Here is an 18856-nt window from a genome sequence, read left to right on the forward strand (position 1 = left end):
ACGAGGAGGCTTAGACCTGGTGCAGAGTCAGGAGCAAAGGGGTATCCTTTGAGGCTGAACAGGTTTGAACTCTTCTGGAGTATTCTTTGGGCTTGCCAGGTGACTCAGTGGTAAAGAATCTGCCTGCCAATGCAGGAGACCTGGGTTTAATCCCTAGGTCTGGAAGATCCCCTGGAGGAGGAAATGGCAACCCACCCCAGTATTCTTGCCTGGAGAATTCCATGGACAGAGTAGCCTGGTGGGCTATAGTCTCAGTTCAGTTCAGTTGCTTAGTCACATCTGACTCTTTGTGACCCCATGGACTGCAGCACACCAGGCTTCCCTGTCCATCACCAACTCCCAGAGCTTGCTCAAATTCATGTCCATTGATTTGGTGATGCCGTCCAACTATCTCATCCTCTGTCATCCCCTTCTCCTCCTGCCTTCAATCTTTCCCAGCATCAGGGTCTTTTCCAATGAGTTAGTTCTTCACATCAGGTGGCCAAAGTATTGGAGCTTCAGTTTCAGCAATCAGTTCATCCAATGAATATTCAGGACTGATTTCCTTTAGGATTGACTGGTTGGATCTCCTTGCAGTCCAAGGGATTCTCAAGAATCTTCTCCAACACCACAATTCAAAGGCATCAATTCTTCACCACTCAGCTCTCTTTATAGTCCAACTCTCACATCCATACATGACCACTAGAAAAACCATAGCTTTGACTAGACGGACCTTGGTTGGCAAAGTAATGTCTCTGCTTTTTAATATGCTGTCTAGGTTGGTCATAGCTTTTTTTCCAAGGAGGAAGCATCTTTTAACTTCATGGCTGCAGTCACCATCTGCAGTGATTTTGGAGCCCAAACAAATAAAGTCTGTCACTGTTTCCACTGTTTCCCCATCTATTTCCCATGAAGTGATGGGACCAGATGCCATGATCTTAGTTTTCTGAATGTCGAGTTTTAAGCTAACTTTTTCACTCTCCTCTTTCACTCTCATCAAGAGGCTCTTTAGTTCCTCTTCACTTTCTGCCATAAGGGTGGTGTCGTCTGCGTATCTGAAGTTATTGATATTTCTCCCGGCAATCTCCAGCTTGTGCTTCATCCAGCCCGGCGTTTCTCATGATGTACTCTGCATCCAAGTTAAATGAGCAGGGTGATAATATACAGCCTTGACGTACTCCTTCCCTGATTTGGAAGCAGTCTGTTGTTCCATGTACGGTTCTAACTGTTGCTTCTCTTCCTGCATACAGTTTTATCAGGAGGTAGGTCAGGTGGTCTGGTATTCCCATCTCCTTAAGAATTTTCCACAGTTTGTTGTGATGTACATAGTCAAAGGCTTTGGCGTAGTCAATAAAGCAGAAATCTTTCTCGTCTTCATTACCTCCACCATAGTTTGGTCTCAGGGTTACAGTCTATGGGGTCGCAAAGAGTCGGACACAGCTGAGCGACTGAGTGCACACAGAGCGCAGAGGATTCTTTGGCCTAATAGGCAGACTTTATATGTAGCAGCTGGGGGAAACCATAGTCCACAGATCAGCCATGGTGAAAAAGGCACACCAGCCTCTGTTGAAAGTTTCCAAGACACTGAATCCTGAAAATGTGGCAGGCTTCTGTGAGAGCCATTTGTGCCTGTGCCTTTCCATTTAAGCACACTCTTGTGATCATACAAAAGCAGATCAGTCCTTTTTCGGGAGGAAAGACTTGATGATTTACAAGTGGCATCCTTAGTGTTTTGGATGGAGGCAGGGGTTATAGAAGAGAAGTACATTGAGTGCCTCTTGTTCACCCTGCTGTGCTGGTGTCCTCAGCGATGAAACAGCTTTAACTAGAGGCTGGGTTGTTGCCTCCTGTTTAATGAGATCTGCCAGGGTGACAGGACAACTTATTTCAGATGAGAAGGAATTTTCTCTCTCATCTCATCTGGGAGAAAAGGACCAGGAATGTGTTAATCTGTCAGCCCTCCGGTTTGCCATGAGTCTGTGTGCAGGAGCTGGATCTTCATAAGGTACTCTGGCTAGACAATCCCAGGACTGCTGGCCCCATCTGGTGTTCACTCCCCAGTCATCCACAAAACTGCTTGAAAAGTATAGTTCTGTCTCCAAGGATAGGTTTGGTCCTTCTTCTTTGTCAAATAGTCATTTTGTAACAAACAATTCATGAGCCACACTTCATTAAGTTCTTAAACTACTAGAAGTTCTGCTTACCTGTAATTCATCTTCCCTGTATGTTGGATGGCTTAATGGTTTTAAGAGTATAAACTGTATGTATCCAGCAGTCATCTTTTTAACTGAAGCAGTAGGAACTGGGGTTAGATATAAGGAAGAAGTTTTAGGCAGTGAGGTTTGTGGCATAGTGACCTAACTGTGAGGTGACTGTAAACTCTCTTTGGGGAAGCTTTTAAATAAGAGGCTCAGCTATTTACTTTATTTTCCTCTCCAAACACCACCCCTGCCTGAAGAGAGAATTTGGAGTGAGCTCAAGGCGTTCCTCCGTTAATTTACCACCTTCGTGATTTTTGCTTTGTTTGAGGAAACCTGTAGAAGTATTTACTCAAGATAGTCCTTTAAATGGATTCATTTCTTTTAATCTTAGCCTTTAGTCATCTCAAGCAGTGATATCTTATCAGTGGAAGCATAGTTTGATGGGTTAATTATATTTTATTGCTGTACACTAAAATGCATGGCCATAAAAAGATGACGTTCACCAGTCTTTGTGTCTTCCAAAAAGAAACACGTTCAAGTCCTAACTGCAGATACTTGTGAAAGGGCCTTTCTTTGGAAATAGGGTCTTTGCAGTAATCAAGTTGTGATGAGGTCACACTGAATTATGGGTACCAATCTAATGACTGGTGTCCTTAGAAGAAATTTGGACACAGATTCAGACATAAAGGGAGAATGCCATGTGACAACAGAGGCAGAGGTTGGAGTGCTGTGTTTGCAGCCAGGGAATACCGTGGACCATTGGCTATCACCAGAAGCAGGTAGAGGCAAAAAAGGATCTTCTTCTAGAGCCTTCGGAGTGCATGACCCTGCTGACACCTTTATTTCAGACTTGTAGCCTCCAGAACTAGGGGAGAATAGATTTCTGTTGTTTGAAGTCACCAGATTGATGGTAATTTCTGCAGCCTTAGGAAACGAATACACCTAAGTACCACCAAGAATCAGCCCCTGGTGGGCCAGTGGGACGCATTTTAACACTTGAGGAAACGTTGGGCAGGGTGCTCAGTGAGGGTCCGTTTCAGTCCTGTGGTTGAAAGATGGCCTTCACTGGATCAGTTATTTTTACCCTCAGGTGTGATGTAAGTGTCCGCACCCCTATTTGTAAAGGGGAGGAAAAAGCTGTTTAATTGGGTTGGAGCAGATGCATCTCTTCAGTTCTGAACGGCACCCTGGTGTGTGCAGCTGAACGTGCTGCTCTCTCCCAGGCTTCCTGGGAGCTGCAGGCTGTGCAGGACGTCCAAGGCTTAGTGATCCGTCTCCACGACTGTCCACCTGACTGCCTTCGGAGTCACTGGCTCAGCCTTTGCCAGGTAGAGGGCTATTGTTTGATGCTCTCTCAAGTCAGTTTTACTTTATGATAAATTCATTTGGATCATGGCCCAGAAGCTGATTTTTATTACCTTTGATCTCACCCATGGTTGTCAGCAGTTTTTAAATCAATACAGTCCACATTCCCTTGTTCCGTATCTCCACACGTTGTCATAGGAGAACAATATTCCATCTGCATCTGTATTTTTCAGCCATACTGCAGATTGGTGAATTATCTGCATTCACTTCTGTAGATTGTCAGACTTCCATAGGCGTATTTAATTTGGATTTGAAATATTTAATAAACAGAATAAATGTTTTAGAGTTTTTCATTGTTTGTCATGCATCTACATGAAGAATTCATATTTAGTTCTTAATAATATGAATTTTAATGCATCTTCTCTGTAATAGCAGCCTTAGTGCCCAAATGTCTACTTAATAAATATTTATTGAGCACCTTCTGTATGCCAAGCATCATGCCATACACTATGAGTAGCTTCCTCACATACATCAAAGCACTTGCCACTGGAGACACAGAAAGGATTAGTATCCCAGACTAGGAATACTTTCTGATAAAGGGAATGGAATGGCACCTTTGCTGCTGACTGGCTAGGAATGTGCTGGCCATATTAGTAGATTCCCGAAAGTGTTTTTCTTCCTCTTCATCACTCCATTCAAGAAGCAGCCTAGTACACAGCTTCATAGCCAGCTCCTTCCTGCTGATGTCTTCTGACCAGGAGGGATGATGAATGGAGGCCATCCAGGCAGAGGTGCAGAGTTCCAGGTTCCTGCAGACCTCTTGCAGCACTGCATTACCGCAAAAGACAAGCACAGGCACACATGCTTCCCCTTTGCTTCTCACGCCCCTGTGTCCTAGTGGCCAAAGCAGTGTCAGACTTGACTGCACAGCACTCTCAAGAATCTGTTCACAGCCACACTGGGGCCTCTGCAATGTTTTTAAAAATAGCTTTATTGAGATATAATTCCTAGGTCATACCATTCACCCATTGAAATTCAACAGCTTTAGTATAGTCACAGATTTGTGCAGCTCCCAGCTCAGTCAGTTGTAGAACATTTTCCACACCTCAAACACAGCACACCCCTTAACTCGGCCCCCCGGCCCCCCAATCCCCAGGTCCTAAGCAACCACGAATCTACTTTTTCGTTTCTATAGATTTGCCCATCCTGGACATTTCATACAAACGAAATCATTTAATATGCGATCCTCTGACTTCCCTGGTGGCTCAGACGGTAAAGCGTCTGCCTACAATGCGGGAGACCCGGGTTCAATCCCTGGGTCAGGAAGATCTCCTGGAGAAGGGAATGGCAACCCACTCCAGTATTCTGGCCCCCACCCCAATAAAAGGGGGCTCAAGAGGGTCTGTTTACTTAGCATTATGTTTCAAGCTTCATTCACACTGTAGCATGGATCAGTATTTCATCCCTTTTATGCCTGAATAATATTACATTGTATGGATATGCCATGTTTTGTTTATCTTTTCATCAGCTGATAGTTATTTGGGTTGTTTCCACATTTTGGCTTTTATGAATAGTGCTTCTGTAAACATTCATGTATAAGTTTTTGTGTGGAAATTTCATTTCTCTTGGAAATATATGTATACCTAGGTGATGGACAGGGAGGCCTGGCGTGCTGTGATTCATGGGGTCGCAAAGAGTCGGACACGACTGAGCGACTGAACTGAACTGAACTGAAGGAGTAGAATTGCTGGGTCATATGGTGAACTTATTTTTAACCATTTGAGAAAGAGCCAGGATGTTTCCAAAGAGGTTGTACCATTTTACATTCCCACCAGCAGTGTGTGAGGGTCCCAGTTTTCTCTGTGTGTGTATGTGCTGTCATGTCTGACTCTTTGCACCCCATGGACTGCAGCATGCCAGGCTCCTCTGCTCTCCACTATCTTCTGGAGTTTCCTCAAATTCATGTCCATTGAGTCAGTGATGCTATCTAACCATCTCATCCTCTGCCACCCACCCCCACTCCTTTTGCCTTCAATCTTTCCCAGCATCAGGGTCTTTTCTAATGAGTCCGCTCTTCACATCCAGTGGCCAAAGTAGTGGAACTTCAGCATCAGTCCTTACAACGAACATTTAGAGTTGATTTCCTTTAGGGTTGACTAGTTGGATCTCCTTGCAGTAAAGGGGACTCTCAAGAGTCTTCTCCAGCACCACAATTCAAAAGCATCAGTTCTTCAGCGCTCAACCTTTTTTATGGTCCATCTCTCACATCTGTACATGACTACTAGAAAAACTATAGTACAATTTATTTACAGATTTTGTATCCTGTAACTTTGCTGAATTCATCTCTTAATTTCAATAGTGTTTTATTGGATTCCTTTGAATTTCCTACATAAACATTTTAATTTTTCCTTCCCAAATTAGATGCCTTTTTCCTTACTTATTTGCCCTGGCTGGAACCTCTAATTCAGTGTTGAATAGAAGTAGCAAGAATAGAGACATCTTTGTGTTGTTCCTGATTTTAGGAGAAAAAGTGTCCTGTCTTTCACCGTTAACTATAATGTTAAGTGTAGGGTTTTTTGTGGAATGCCCTTTTTTCATTTGGAGAAAGTTCCCTCCCATTCCTAGTGTGTTGAGTGTTTTTCTCATGAAAAAATGTTGGATTTTGTTAAATGCTTTTTTTCTGCATCTATTAAGACAATCATATGATCTTTGGTTTTAATTCTATCAATGCTATGTATTACATTAATGGACATTGTCATGTATTACATTAATGGACGATGTCATGTATTACATTAATTGATTTTCAGATGTTAAACCAACCCTGCATCCCTGAAACAAATCCTACTTGATCATGATGTATAAGTTATTCTGTATGTTATGAATTTGTTTTGCTGGTATATTGTCGAGAACTTTTGTATTCATATTAATAAGACGTTGATCTCTAGTTTCCTGTGATATCTTTGTCTAGTTTTGGTATCAGGGTGTTGGCGTTCTCATAGAATGAGTTGGGAAATATTCCCTCCTTATATTAGTCTGCCCGGCTTCCATCATAGAAACCTCATACTCGGTAGCTTTATTTTCTCATAGTTCTGGATGTTAGAAGTCTGAGATCCAGGTGTCATCAGGGTTAGTTTCTAGAGATACCACTCTTCCTGGCTAGTGGACAGCCACTTTTTCTCTGTGTCCTCACATTGCCTCTTCTCTGTGCGTGTGTGTGAGGAGGGAGACTCTCTCATGTCTCTTCCTCTTCTTGTCAGTACTTTCTTTTTAATCAGTCCTGTTGGGTTGAGGCCCTACCCTTAAGACCTTGATTAACCTCAGTTATTCAGAAAACTAAGATCATGGCATCTGGTCCCATCACTTCATGGCAAATAGATGGGGAAACAGTGGAAACAGTGTCAGACTTTATTTTTGGGGGCTCCAAAATCACTGCAGATGGTGACTGCAGCCATGAAATTAAAAGACACTTACTCCTTGGAAGGAAAGTTATGACCAACCTAGATAGTATATTAAAAAGCAGAGATATTACTTTGCCAACAAAGGTCCGTCTAGTCAAAGCTATGGTTTTTCCAGTGGTCATGTATGGATGTGAGAATTGGACTGTGAAGAAAGCTGAGCACTGAAGAATTGATGCTTTTGAACTGTGGTGTTGGAGAAGATTCTTGCAAGTCCCTTGGCCTGCAAGGAGTTCCAGCCAGTTCATTCTAAAGGAGATGAGTCCTGGGTGTTCATTGGAAGGACTGATGCTGAGGCTGAAGCTCCAATACTTTGGCCTCCTCATGCGAAGAGTTGACTCACTGGAAAAGACCCTGATGCTGGGAGGGATTGGGGGCAGGAGAAGGGGATGACAGAGGATGAGATGGCAGGATGGCATCATCGACTTGATGCACATGAGTTTAGGTGAACTCCGGGAGTTGGTGATGGACAGGGAGGCCTGACGTGCTGTGATTCATGGGGTTGCAAAGAGTCGGACACGACCGAGCGACTGAACTGAACTGAACTTATCTCATTATGGCTCCTTTCCCCAAGTATATTTGCCTGGGGGAGCTAGAGCTTTAACATATGAACATTTGAGGGGGACACAATTCAGTCCATAGCACTCCATTTTTACTTTTTGGAACACTTTGTGAAGAACTTGTTTTAATTTTTCTTTAAATGCTTCATAGATTTAATTTCTGAAGCCATTTAAGTCTGGATTTCTTTTTTTTTGATTACTATTTGATGTCTTTACTTGCTTTAGGTCGATTCAGATTGTCTATTTCTTTCTGTCAGTTTGTCCATTTCTTCTAATTTACCTAGTTTATTGGCAATAATTGTTTGTAAATAATCCATTTTATTTCTTTGAGATTGGTGTTAATGTCATCTCTTTCATTTTTGAGTCTAGTAATTTGAATATTCTCCCTTTTTTTCCTTAGCCAATCTAGTTAAAAGAGTTTGTCAATTTTGTTGATCTTTTCAAAGAGCCAGGCTTTGGTTTCATGATTTTCTCTATTTTTCTGTCCTCTATTTAATTAATTTCTGCTTCAGTCTTTATTATTTTCTTCCTTGTGCTTGCTTTAGGTTTGGTTTGTCCTCCTCTACCCCAGTATTTTATTGAGGAAGATTAGGTTATTAATTTAAGATTTTTCTTTTTAAATATAAATATTAACAGATATAAATTTGCTCTAGGCACTGCATTGCTTTAGCTGTATTCCATATGCAGTGGTTTTTATTTCTAGGCAAGCTCCATATGCATCCCCATATGTGAGAAGACCTGCTAGTTTACCTAATTAAATCAAGTCTTTATCTTTTAATACCTATATTGTGGGAGTAATCCATACTGGTTTACTGAAGAAGACATCTGGATCTCATGGCCCAGGATGTGCTTACTTATTGCCAACCTTGGTGCGGGGGGGGTGGGGTCTATTGGTTTTTCTTATTCTAGTCACTTTGGGGATGTCCATATCTGTTTTGATCATGTGTGGTATTTGGATGGTTATTGATGGAGTTAGACAGATATGATCTTGTCTAGGGTCAAGTGGACTTCCCTGGTGGCTCAGATGGTAAAGCATCTGTCTACAATGTGGGAGACCCGGGTTTGAGCCCTGGGTTGGGAAGATCCCCTGGAGAAGGAAATGGCAATCCACTCTAGTACTATTTCCTGGAAAATCCCATGGACAGAGGAGCCTGGTAGGCTACAGTCTATGGGGTCGCAAAGAGTCGGACACGACTGAGCGACTTCACTAGGGTCAAGAAGAAAAGGAATTTCTAGAATATTTTTCTTCCTCTTTCTATCCCTATAATTTCTCTAGGTCTTGTCTTTCCAAACAAAACCCCCACACCATCTGAATAGCTCACAGAGAGTTCAACAGGCTGTAACAATGAGCTTTAAAAGTGTAGAAAGTCCTGATCTACTTGGGTGAGGGAGCCGAGGAAGAGGTTGGCAGGCTCTTCGGGTCCTCTGCTCTCTCTGTACTTTAGATGGGCTCTTTCTCTCTTATCTGCAGGGTTTGGGGAGGACCATGGGGCCATCCACATCATTTATGTCCCTAGTTTGCTCACCTTGGTGGAAGATTAGTGCCCTCATGTGTCCTGGGACTGAAGCTGTGGGGAGGAAGCGCCGTCACACCTGAACCAGAACGCAGGCCAAGGTTGTTTCCCCTGACTCTGGGACACTGTGACTCTGGCTTGATCTCTCCCGGGAATCTTGGGCCAGGTGAGGAAGGCAGTGGTTATGGGTGAGAGAAGAGGGATCTGGGAGAGCCCAACAAGCTGGCAGAGACTCCTGGAGGAGCAGAGCCATAGAGGGAGAAAGACCTTTGTTTGAATTTTATTTACACGTCATCAATAACCAAGATGATCCCATTTTCCCTGGAACACGAAGGGTCGCGTGTCCTAATCCCTACTGAAGTCTGCTTTGTTGGTGAGGCAGGTGTCATTCTGCTGAGAGCTGAGCTACTGGGGTGTGTGCCTTGGGGTCCATTCCTTCTCCTCTGTCATCCCCATACACAGTGGCTGCTGGGGAAAGATTTTCCAAGACCCAGCGCCTGGTGGCCTCTTGACTGCTCTCTAATCTCTGCTTCTCTGCTCTGCCTTCTTGCCTAGCAAAAACAGTCACCACCGAGGAGTGCCTGGTGAACCCTGCGAGCATGAACCGCTACGGCGTGGACCCTTGTGCCCCCACCTTTAGCCACAGGAGCTCCCTGCCCACCTCCTCCTCGCTGCACTGCAGGCGGCAGAGCTCTGGAGACGGCCACTTTGGGGGCGGCTCGGCCACCACAACCGGTGGTCCTCTCACCAGCCCCATGTCTTCCGGAGGCCCCTTGGCACCTGGGCTGCGGCCTCCTGGCTCCAGCCCCAAGAGGAACGGGACCTCTCTTGAAGGAAACAGATGTGGTAATGTAACATGTGGGCTGGCTTCCCCATGACCTGACCTCCTCTGCCCTTGCCCTGAGCCCACCAAGTAGAGAGGGACTGGGGACGGTGGCTGTTTGAATGTGGGAACACAGGGAAATTAATGTTTCCACAGATCCCTTTGTGGATTGCTGTTGTTCTTGAAGGCAGCTGACTTCAACCTTTGACCACAAGCAAAGACAATGGTGTATGAGGGTAGGCTAAACTGTAGGAATAAGTAGACTCCAAAATGTACAGGGGCTCATCTACAATAGAAGTTTTCATAGTTGGTGTGTGCATCACAATTCAGAGACCCAGGATCATCCGTTTGGTGGCTCTGCTGTCCCCCGTGGCCTCCGTGCCCCGTGCATCTAGCAGATGGATTGGGTCGGTAACTAGCAGTCTTCGGCCACTGCTGATTAGAAATGTTCCTTCCTGCGGCCTGTTTCCTCCTGTGGTGCTTTGTCTCCTCATCTCTCGTACTTCCTCCCTTCCATCTCACAGTAGGAGCCAGGCTCTCAGCTTCCTGAGGTCTCTCACTCTAATTCGAAACCTCTGCAGCCCCAGAAAAGCGGCCTGAGGCATAGCCTGAATAGCTATGTATTGAGCACCTCCTAAGGGCCAGACACTCTCCACACATTGTTTATGACTTCTATGAGGTATAAATGAGCCACTAGGGAAGCCCTATTATTATACCAGGTGTATATTATCATCGTAGGCATTATTAGATTCAGTTTACAGGTAAAGCATGTGAAGATCAAGAGGTGGTCAGTCAAGCACTGAGCCAGGATTTGACTTCAACTGGCTCCAAAGTTGGCTTTCGAAACTATGCCTGGGATTTTCACATGCTCAGTGGGCTTCAGTGGATCCCTCTGAGGTTCTAGGGGAAGGCTGGAGGGGATGGGAGCAGATAGTTCTCCAACACCACCCTCTTTAACCAGGACCTCTTCATATTTGCAAAGTGGGTTTCTTCATCTGTGTAGCTTGAACAGCGCTTATACAGCTAAACATGTGTGGAAACTATAGAGATAATCCATGCTAAACTGAGTGGCAGTAGATTAAAATAGGTGAGAAACTGCTGGCTTCCTTACCCATTTGTCACTTAGCAGCCAGCTTGGGTGCCGCCACAGGCCCTCTGGAGGGCTATTAAGTTTTCCCTCTGCCCAAAGAAGTGCTTGGTACTGCTCTGAAATTGCATCCCAAGTGAAAGCAGTCAGTATTAAGAAACCATATTTCTTTAAGAGGGTTTGACCCAAGTCATAAAACTGGAAGGGACCTAGAAATGGATTTCCCCGCATGGTGCTAACCTTAATGGTTTAAACCTGTAGAAATCAGAAAATGGTATGAGACTGTGTGAGAAGGTAGGTATCAACGATGTGACAGGTTTCTCAGTCCTTTCTTTCATGTGAATACTTACCCTGAGCTACTACTGCCCGTGGACTCAAGGGATGTATTCACAGGACACGTTTTCCTGTTTTTTGTTGATACGCAGGTGAAAATCTGAGAGCTCACCTCTGTCTCTCATCCAAGATATAATCACTAAGAACTAGTAATATAAAGAGGTTTTGGATAACAGGAGATGCTGTAGAATTCCCAAATGCGAGTGCGTCCAAGCTTCAGAATTGAAGTGACATCAACATTGTTCTTACCTTACCACTTACATGCTTTCCATAGGTTCGAGTTTGATTCTATACCTTGGGTGGTGCATAGAGAATGATTCAGCCGAAAAAGAGGAATAGGAACAGCACTCTATGTAGGCCAGGGTGTGAAGCGAGTGCAGGTGTAGTAGGGCTTATTCATGCTGAGGAATGAGAAGAGTTTGTGCAGGGACACGGACGGAAATCATGCTGGGAAATTTGGGGTTCAAACCAAGCGGACTGGGCTTTCTTTACTCTGTGGAAATCAGACATTTCTGAACAGGGAAGTGAGATAGTGGCCACAGAACTCAGGAAGACAAATCTATTGGCCACTATGGAATGACGTATAACAATAAGAAGACTAGCAGCTACCTTTGATTAACTCTTACTGTTTAATGCTTCACATTATCCCATTTAATCCTCACAGTGTGGTAGGTATTTGACTGTTGAGGCAACTAAGACTCAGAGGGATTGTGGTCTCTGCTGGCCAGCACATACTCATGGAGCACAATAGGCTTGTCTAAGGTCTTAGGGTGGAGCTGTGAGCAAGACAGGTGTGGGCCTTGTTCTCGGACAGTCTCCAATTGCAGAGAGACAGACGGTTAACAAACAAAACTGAGGGGCCCCGTTTGGAAGCCGATGGGCTTCCCTTCAGGATGCTTTTCGTCAGGCTCTGGCCCAAAGCCACAGAATTGCATGATTCTTACAATATTCTCGAGAAACGGGATGAAGAACCTGAAGCCCATGAAGAATAAGATGATCAGGTCCAGGAAGGGGTTAGAAACCTGGCCACTGGCTCTCACTCACTGCGCTTTGCACACAGACACGCTGATAAGGCTTCAGAGGTGCGAGAAGGTAGTGCCTTTGTGTTGCCTGCCCAGGACAGGCTGTGGCTTGAGGGGACCTTGGCGATCCTTCCCAACTCCCCATTTCCCAGCAGAGAAGCACAGAGACACTCGCACAGTGGTGGATGGAGGGTCCTCTGACTCCTGGCTCATTGATCCTTCTCTTCTTTCATCGGACTCTATCATGAGCTAAAAAGTGTCTTCTGGATTATGCGTGAGCAAAAGAAAACTGTGCGTGTGCTTGTGGGCCTGTGTGAGACAGAGAGTGATACACAGGCAGCCGCAGGTGGACCGGGTGTGAAGGTGTCTGGAATTACTTTAGATGGATTCATGGTCATTCCATTCCTGGGGGGTGTGAATTCAGCATTCGAAAGAGCCACCACCATCTTCATCCTACATCCATTCACAGCTGGGTTTCACTCTGCGCATGTCTCCAGCAGCACCCAGGGAATAGACCTGACCGCCCACCAAGTTCTCCACACTGGAGAATGCCCCCCTTTCACAAAGGCAATCGGTGAGTGCTTTGCACACTCTGTTCTTTTAGGAACAAGATTTTTTTCACATCCATCATGTCTGACCACTGTGCAGTCACATCTGCCTAGCCTGGCTGTGTCAGCCGAGACCCATGTGTCTCCCTGACAGTCTGACAGCAGCTGGAGGGACTGTGTGGTTATTATCTTTGTGTGAGCATGGCCGAGGCTGGAAAACTCCCTCTCTCCCTCCTAGGGCTAGTTTGCTTTGGATCTTGAGCTGGTCTCTAGGTGTGACAGCTTCTTGCTACTCTCTGTCTTGTGTGACTCTAAGGCCCCTCAGAGAGGAAACATGAAAATGCCTACAGCTAGGACCAGGTGCCAGGAGCGAAGCCACTTTCCCTCCACACTCATTGCCTGGAGAACCTCACCCTAAGGACAAGCCAGACCCCTTGCTCAACCCCATGGCTGTGGCTCACAGAGAGAGCCTTTCCCTGGCCTTGCTCAGAGGACCTTAGGCTCCTATGGATGGTGTTGTGAGTCGGTCTGGTGTTTTTCCTTCCTGTCAAACATGGGAAATTAGATTTGACCTCTGCTCTGATCACTCTAAAAATCATTCTTGGCACTGAAGGCTTCCCGCCTTTGTAATCAGAGCATCTATTATCACCCTGATTACTGCCGACACTCCGATGGGGCAGGCTCCAAAGGCAAATGGGATTTCCGAGGTTCCTCCTCCCCTTGTTGAGTGCAGATGTCCTTAAATGCAATGAAATCATCTCTAATAAGCATGCATCCACATTCAGATAGCCCCGGGGTGCATTAACAGTTTCCTGGCAAAATGCACCCCCCAGCTTATGCTAGATCACCTAAGAGGACCCTTCCAGGTCAAAAAGGAAAAGGCAGGGAAAATCTCAAAGAAAATCCAATTCTCAACGAAACCATTGTATTGAGGATAGACACGGCAATGTGATAATGTACTTTTCTTAGCACCAATGCAGAGCTGTGCCCTTCTCAAGCACATTGAAAAGAGGAGGAAAAAAAGAGACAGCAGAAAACTGCTGCACCCTGAGATTAAAGAACATAAATGGAAAGGAAGTCTTCTCAACTACGAACTTAGAATTACTCTGCAGGGAAGCTGCTTCATTGTTCAGAGCCTGAAAATAAGATTAAGGATTACACACACAAAGCTTTTGTGTAAATTACTAATACTGTTTTTGCGAAGTGTATTGATTTGTTTTACATTCATTGAACCCATATTACAAATATATTTGCTTGGAGCCATGGAGGAGTCAACGATTATAAACCCTGTAATGAGAGGATTCTGGGCTTCCCAGGTGGCACTAGTGGTAAAGAACCTGCCTGCCAATGCAAGAGACATAAGAGACATGGATTCGATCCCTGAGTTGAGAAGATCCTCTGGAGGAGGGCACGGCAACCCACTTTATTGTTCTTGCCTGGAGAATCCCGAGGACAGAGGAGTTTGGCTGGCTACCGTCCATGGGGTTGCAAAGAGTCGTACACAACTGAAGTGACTTAGCATGCACGCACACAATGAGAGGATTACATTTTTCACCAAACTCTTAGCCCAGGACCTGGTACAGAAGAGATGCTCATTAGGTGTCTGTGGATTACTAGGGGGAAGATGAAAAAGATCATCGTCAAGAATTTAAAAGATAAGTGGAGGTTACAGGCAAGCACATGCATAATGGTAATACTAAGCAAAATGTGGAGAGCACCTTTAAGAGAAGAGTAAACAAAGATTTGGGGGTTAAACTTAGAGGAAGATGACATCCAGATGGCAGGACATGGAAATGCTGCCTGTGAAGGGGTCTACCTGGGCTTTGATGGCTAGTAGAACTTCTTTGGAAAGGAGGGAGGATAAACACCTTAAGAAGAGGTGGCAAGAACACACAGAAGAACTGTACAAAAAAGATCTTCATGACCCAGACAACCACAATGGTGTGATCACTCACCTAGAACCAGATATCCTGGAATGCGAAGTCAAGTGGGCCTTAGAAAACATTACTACAGAGCTAGTGGAGTTGATAGAATTCTAGCTGAGTTATTTCAGATCCTAAAAGATGATGCTGTGAAAGTGCTGCACTCAATATGCCAGCAAATTTGGAAAACTCAACAGTGGCCACGGGACTGGAAAAGGTCAGTTTTCATTCCAATCTCAAAGAAGGGAAATGCCAAAAATGCTCAAACTACCACACAGTTGTACTCATTTCACATGCTAGCAAGGTCATGCTCAATATCCTTCAAGCTAGGCTTCAACAGCACATGAACCAAGAATTTCCTGATGTACAAGCTGGATTTCGAAAAGGCAGAGGAACCAGAGATCAAATTGCCAACATCCATTGGATCATAGAAAAAGCGAGATAATTTCAGAAAAACATCTGCTTCGTTGACTACACTAAAGTCTTTGACTGTGTGGATCACAACAAACTGTGGAGAATTCTTAAAAAGATGGGACTGTCAGACCACCTTACCTGCCTCCTGAGAAACCTGTATGCAGGTCAAGAAGCAGCAGTTAGAACCAGACATGTAACAACAAACTGGTTCAAAATTGGGAAACAACTACATCAAGGCTGTATATTATCACCCTGCTTATTTAACTTATATGCAGAGTACATCATGTGAAATGCCAGGCTAGATGAATCCCATGCTGTAATCAGCAGGGATGAAAGAGAAGAGATACCTGTGAGAGGCATCCTTCTAAGAGCTTCAGAATAATTAAATTCGAGGAGCAAATAAAGGATAGGAAAGATCACTGAGGTTTCCGAAGCATGAAGAGGAGATGCTGCTTCTAGGGAAAGAGGATGGATTAGTTTGGGACATATAAAATAAACACACCACCCCCAAATATTGCCTAAATACTGACTCCCTATTCTCTTCCTCCTTCACTGATCCTGCACCTTTTAATCTGCCCTGGGGGAAAAGCATTTATGTTACAACGCGACTCATGTCCCTGACCAGCATGGACCAGGCATGGGACCAGGCTCCTGTTGTTCAGGAACCCCGTCTAGTGGGGAAGCTGGAGTGAACACTTAAGCAGAACCGAGGGCTGGGGAGGTACTTGGTGTGAGCGCAGGATACGGACCTCTCACAGACAGGGCTTCCAAGACCATGGCAGTAGAGACCCAGGACAAGCACCGAAATGCTCCCTCCATTCTGCCGTGTCATCTCAGGGTGATGCCAGTGAAGTCACAAAGGACCTGATGTCGTTTTGGCATCACAGCACTCCAGAGGCCTATCATAGTAAGCATTCTCTGGCCACCAAGGCCTGGGTCACAGGAGGCCTGGGGCCCGTGGAGACAGAAGTGATATGGAGGTGTCTTTGAAGTCTAACATGGGTCAGCATTTCCACTGCTGGAGGAGAACCCTCTTCTAGTGCTCTCCTCTGTATAGATGTGGGGGTGGGGGGCTGCCTCTGGGAGCCGCCTCCGGTGCACTTCTAGCCTCACTGTCACAGGAGATCACTCAGGCCACCTTGGACTCAAGGGCCAGGCAAGGGAGCAGGCAGCACCAGGTAGGCATCGAGCCCAAAGCCCGCAGTCTCACGGCCTCCCTCTCTGTGCTCTCCCCTCCAGCCTCAAACCCTTCTCTGGACAGGCAGGATGCCCAGCGGCCAAGGAGCAGGAACCCTTCCAGCTGGTCCGTGGAGGATGTGGTCTGGTTCCTGAAAGATGCGGACCCGCAGGCTCTGGGGCCCCATGTGGAGCTCTTCCGGAAGCATGTATGCACGTGGTGGGCCTTGGGGGTGGGGTTCAGGGAGCTGTGGGGACGGGGAGCGTCTGCACCACACCCTGGGGAACCACTCAAGGGAGGCCAGATGGGACCACAGGTTTCTCAGATCAGAACAGCCACGTAGTCTTATACTGAAGGCACGTTTGTCCCATCTGTTCCCTCGCTTGGCCTTTATCAGGAGTCCTGTTTTCTCGCCCGTCTATTTGTCTGTGCATTCAGCAAACATTGGTAACACACCTACAACGTGCCAGCAAACCAACAGTGCCTATTCTTAAGCTGCTTTGAGAATTAAATGAAAAAATGCACATAAAGCGTATAGCACAATGCCTGGCTTGAAGATGGCCTTTGGTTAGCAGGTATTTATATCATTATTTAGGAGAGTCTAAAATATATAAAGATGGTAAATTTTTTTCAGTGGTAATAATTAGTATTTCATCCGCCAAGCCTTCTGTGTCATGGTTACAACTGTTGCCGTAACCAGTTACCACAAATGTAAAAACTTAAAACGACAGAAATTTATTATCCTACAATTCAGTGGCTCAGAAGTCTGACAGGGGTCTCTCTGAGAGAAGACCGTGGTGTTGTGAGGCTGACATCTTTCTGGAAGCTTTAGGAAGAATTCATTTCCTTGCCTTTTCAGCATCGAGATCCACCTTCATTCTTGGCTCCTACCTCCCCATCCTCATCCTTGGAGCCAACATCATCAAGCTGATTCCTTCTCAAGCTGCCAGCTCTTTGGTTCTTTATTCTGATTTCTGCCTCCACTTCTAAGAACCCTGTGATTGTATTGTCTCCCTCCCTCCCTGATAATCCTGGACACTCTTCCTATTTTAAATGCAGCTAGTTAGTAGCTTAATTTCATCTGCAGCCTTAATTCCCCTTTGCCAGGTAACCTACCATATTCACAGCTTTCAGGGACTAGGACGTAGACATCTCATGTGAAGGAGAGGGAGCATTCTTCTGTCTATCAGCGTTACCTTTTTTTTTTCTCCTTGTCTTTTATTTTATTTGAAATTAAGATCACAAAAATCATACACTCAGACCTGGAGAGGATCGTCATCTAACCCAACACTCGTATTTTATTAGGGATATATTTGACCTCAGCTCACAGTGGGGACTTCAGAGCGAGGACCGCAGAAAGATGATGTTTAGACAGATCTGAGTGGGAGGACTCTGGCTCCCTCCAGCATGAGAGGAGTCAACAGAAGTCTAGGCAGTGGGTAAAAAGAGAACATTAGGCAGTGAGGCCCCTGGGGAGGGCTCACAGATGAGCTTTACCTTGCTACCAAGGACATGGAGTGTGAGTGACACAGAGTAGGTGCTTCTCTGGCTAAATGGCTGGCTGGTTAGAGGAATGGGAGGGGCTGATAACACTTGAAGTTACGTGAGTCCTGTACTGTGCCTCTTCTTCCCACCTAAAATCTCTACCCTTTCTCGCTAGTGATCTGAAAGTAGCACTATAGATGAAGGAGGAAACCCAGCCTTACTAAGTTTGTGAATTTAACATGCAATCTGGATGGGTTACCATTTTCAGAGACAAATGGGAGCAATTTCAGGACCTCAAAGGACTGGCTTTCCCTTAGTATGTGTTTGTGCTAAACCCTCGGGTGAAGCAGGAGCATTCTTTAGTTGTGTGCCACCTAGTATTATTGACAGGGTCAAAAAGCACCTGAAATCCCTTTTAGATTGTCACTAGCAATTTGATAATCAGCTGAAGGCTGATGGGCTTACCAAGAAAGGAAACCAGCAATTAGGATGATGAATGGAAGTCAGGGCCTTATACCAGCACCCGGAGTGGAAAGGGAACCACTAGCTTCAGGGTCTTGTCTCAGTTTAGGCTGCTGTAATAAAGTACCATAGACTGAGTGGCTTACGAACAACGGCAATTCATTTCTCAGTTCTGGAGGCTGGAAGTCCGAGGTCGGGTCGCCACCAAGGTCGGCTTTCAGTGAGAGCCCCCTTTCAGGTTTGGACTGCTGTCTTCTCATTTCACAAGGACACTAATCCCATTCAAGAGGGCTCCACCCTCATGGCCTATGTACTTCCCAATCTCACACCTCCAAATACCATCGCTTGAGGGTTAGGATTTCAACGTTTGAATTTGGGGAGCAGGTGGAGATGACACATTCAGTCCATTGAAGCTTTCTTGCTCCTACAGCCCTAGATTGGATAAAGAGGTAAACATATGCATGGTATTGGGAGTGTGGCTGGGACTATGTTAGAGGCCTTCTATCAGGAGAGAGCAGTGATATGAAAGATCCAGTGCATCACGACCCCAGGGAGAATGTGGGGCATAG

The 18856-nt window shown here is 45.4% G+C and overlaps 1 protein-coding gene across 12 annotated transcripts in view; it reads left to right on the forward strand.

Moving 5' to 3' along the window:
- SCML4 (Scm polycomb group protein like 4) overlaps positions 1-18856 on the forward strand; it is a 108136-nt gene that overhangs the window by 88848 nt on the left and 432 nt on the right. For 11 of the 12 annotated variants that reach the window (XM_088840661.1, XM_088840659.1, XM_088840664.1 and 8 more), the window contains 2 exons: positions 9570-9860; positions 16403-16548. In XM_088840661.1, the coding sequence (XP_088696787.1) occupies positions 9570-9860; positions 16403-16548 (437 nt within the window). The remainder of the gene's footprint in view (positions 1-9569; positions 9861-16402; positions 16549-18856) is intronic. The other variant, XM_088840665.1, reaches the window with a different exon arrangement.

The sequence above is a fragment of the Moschus berezovskii genome, chromosome 10 (assembly GCF_049115385.1).
Source record: "Moschus berezovskii isolate FMDL1 chromosome 10, NW_MosBer_1.0, whole genome shotgun sequence".
Classification (NCBI taxonomy): domain Eukaryota; kingdom Metazoa; phylum Chordata; class Mammalia; order Artiodactyla; family Moschidae; genus Moschus; species Moschus berezovskii.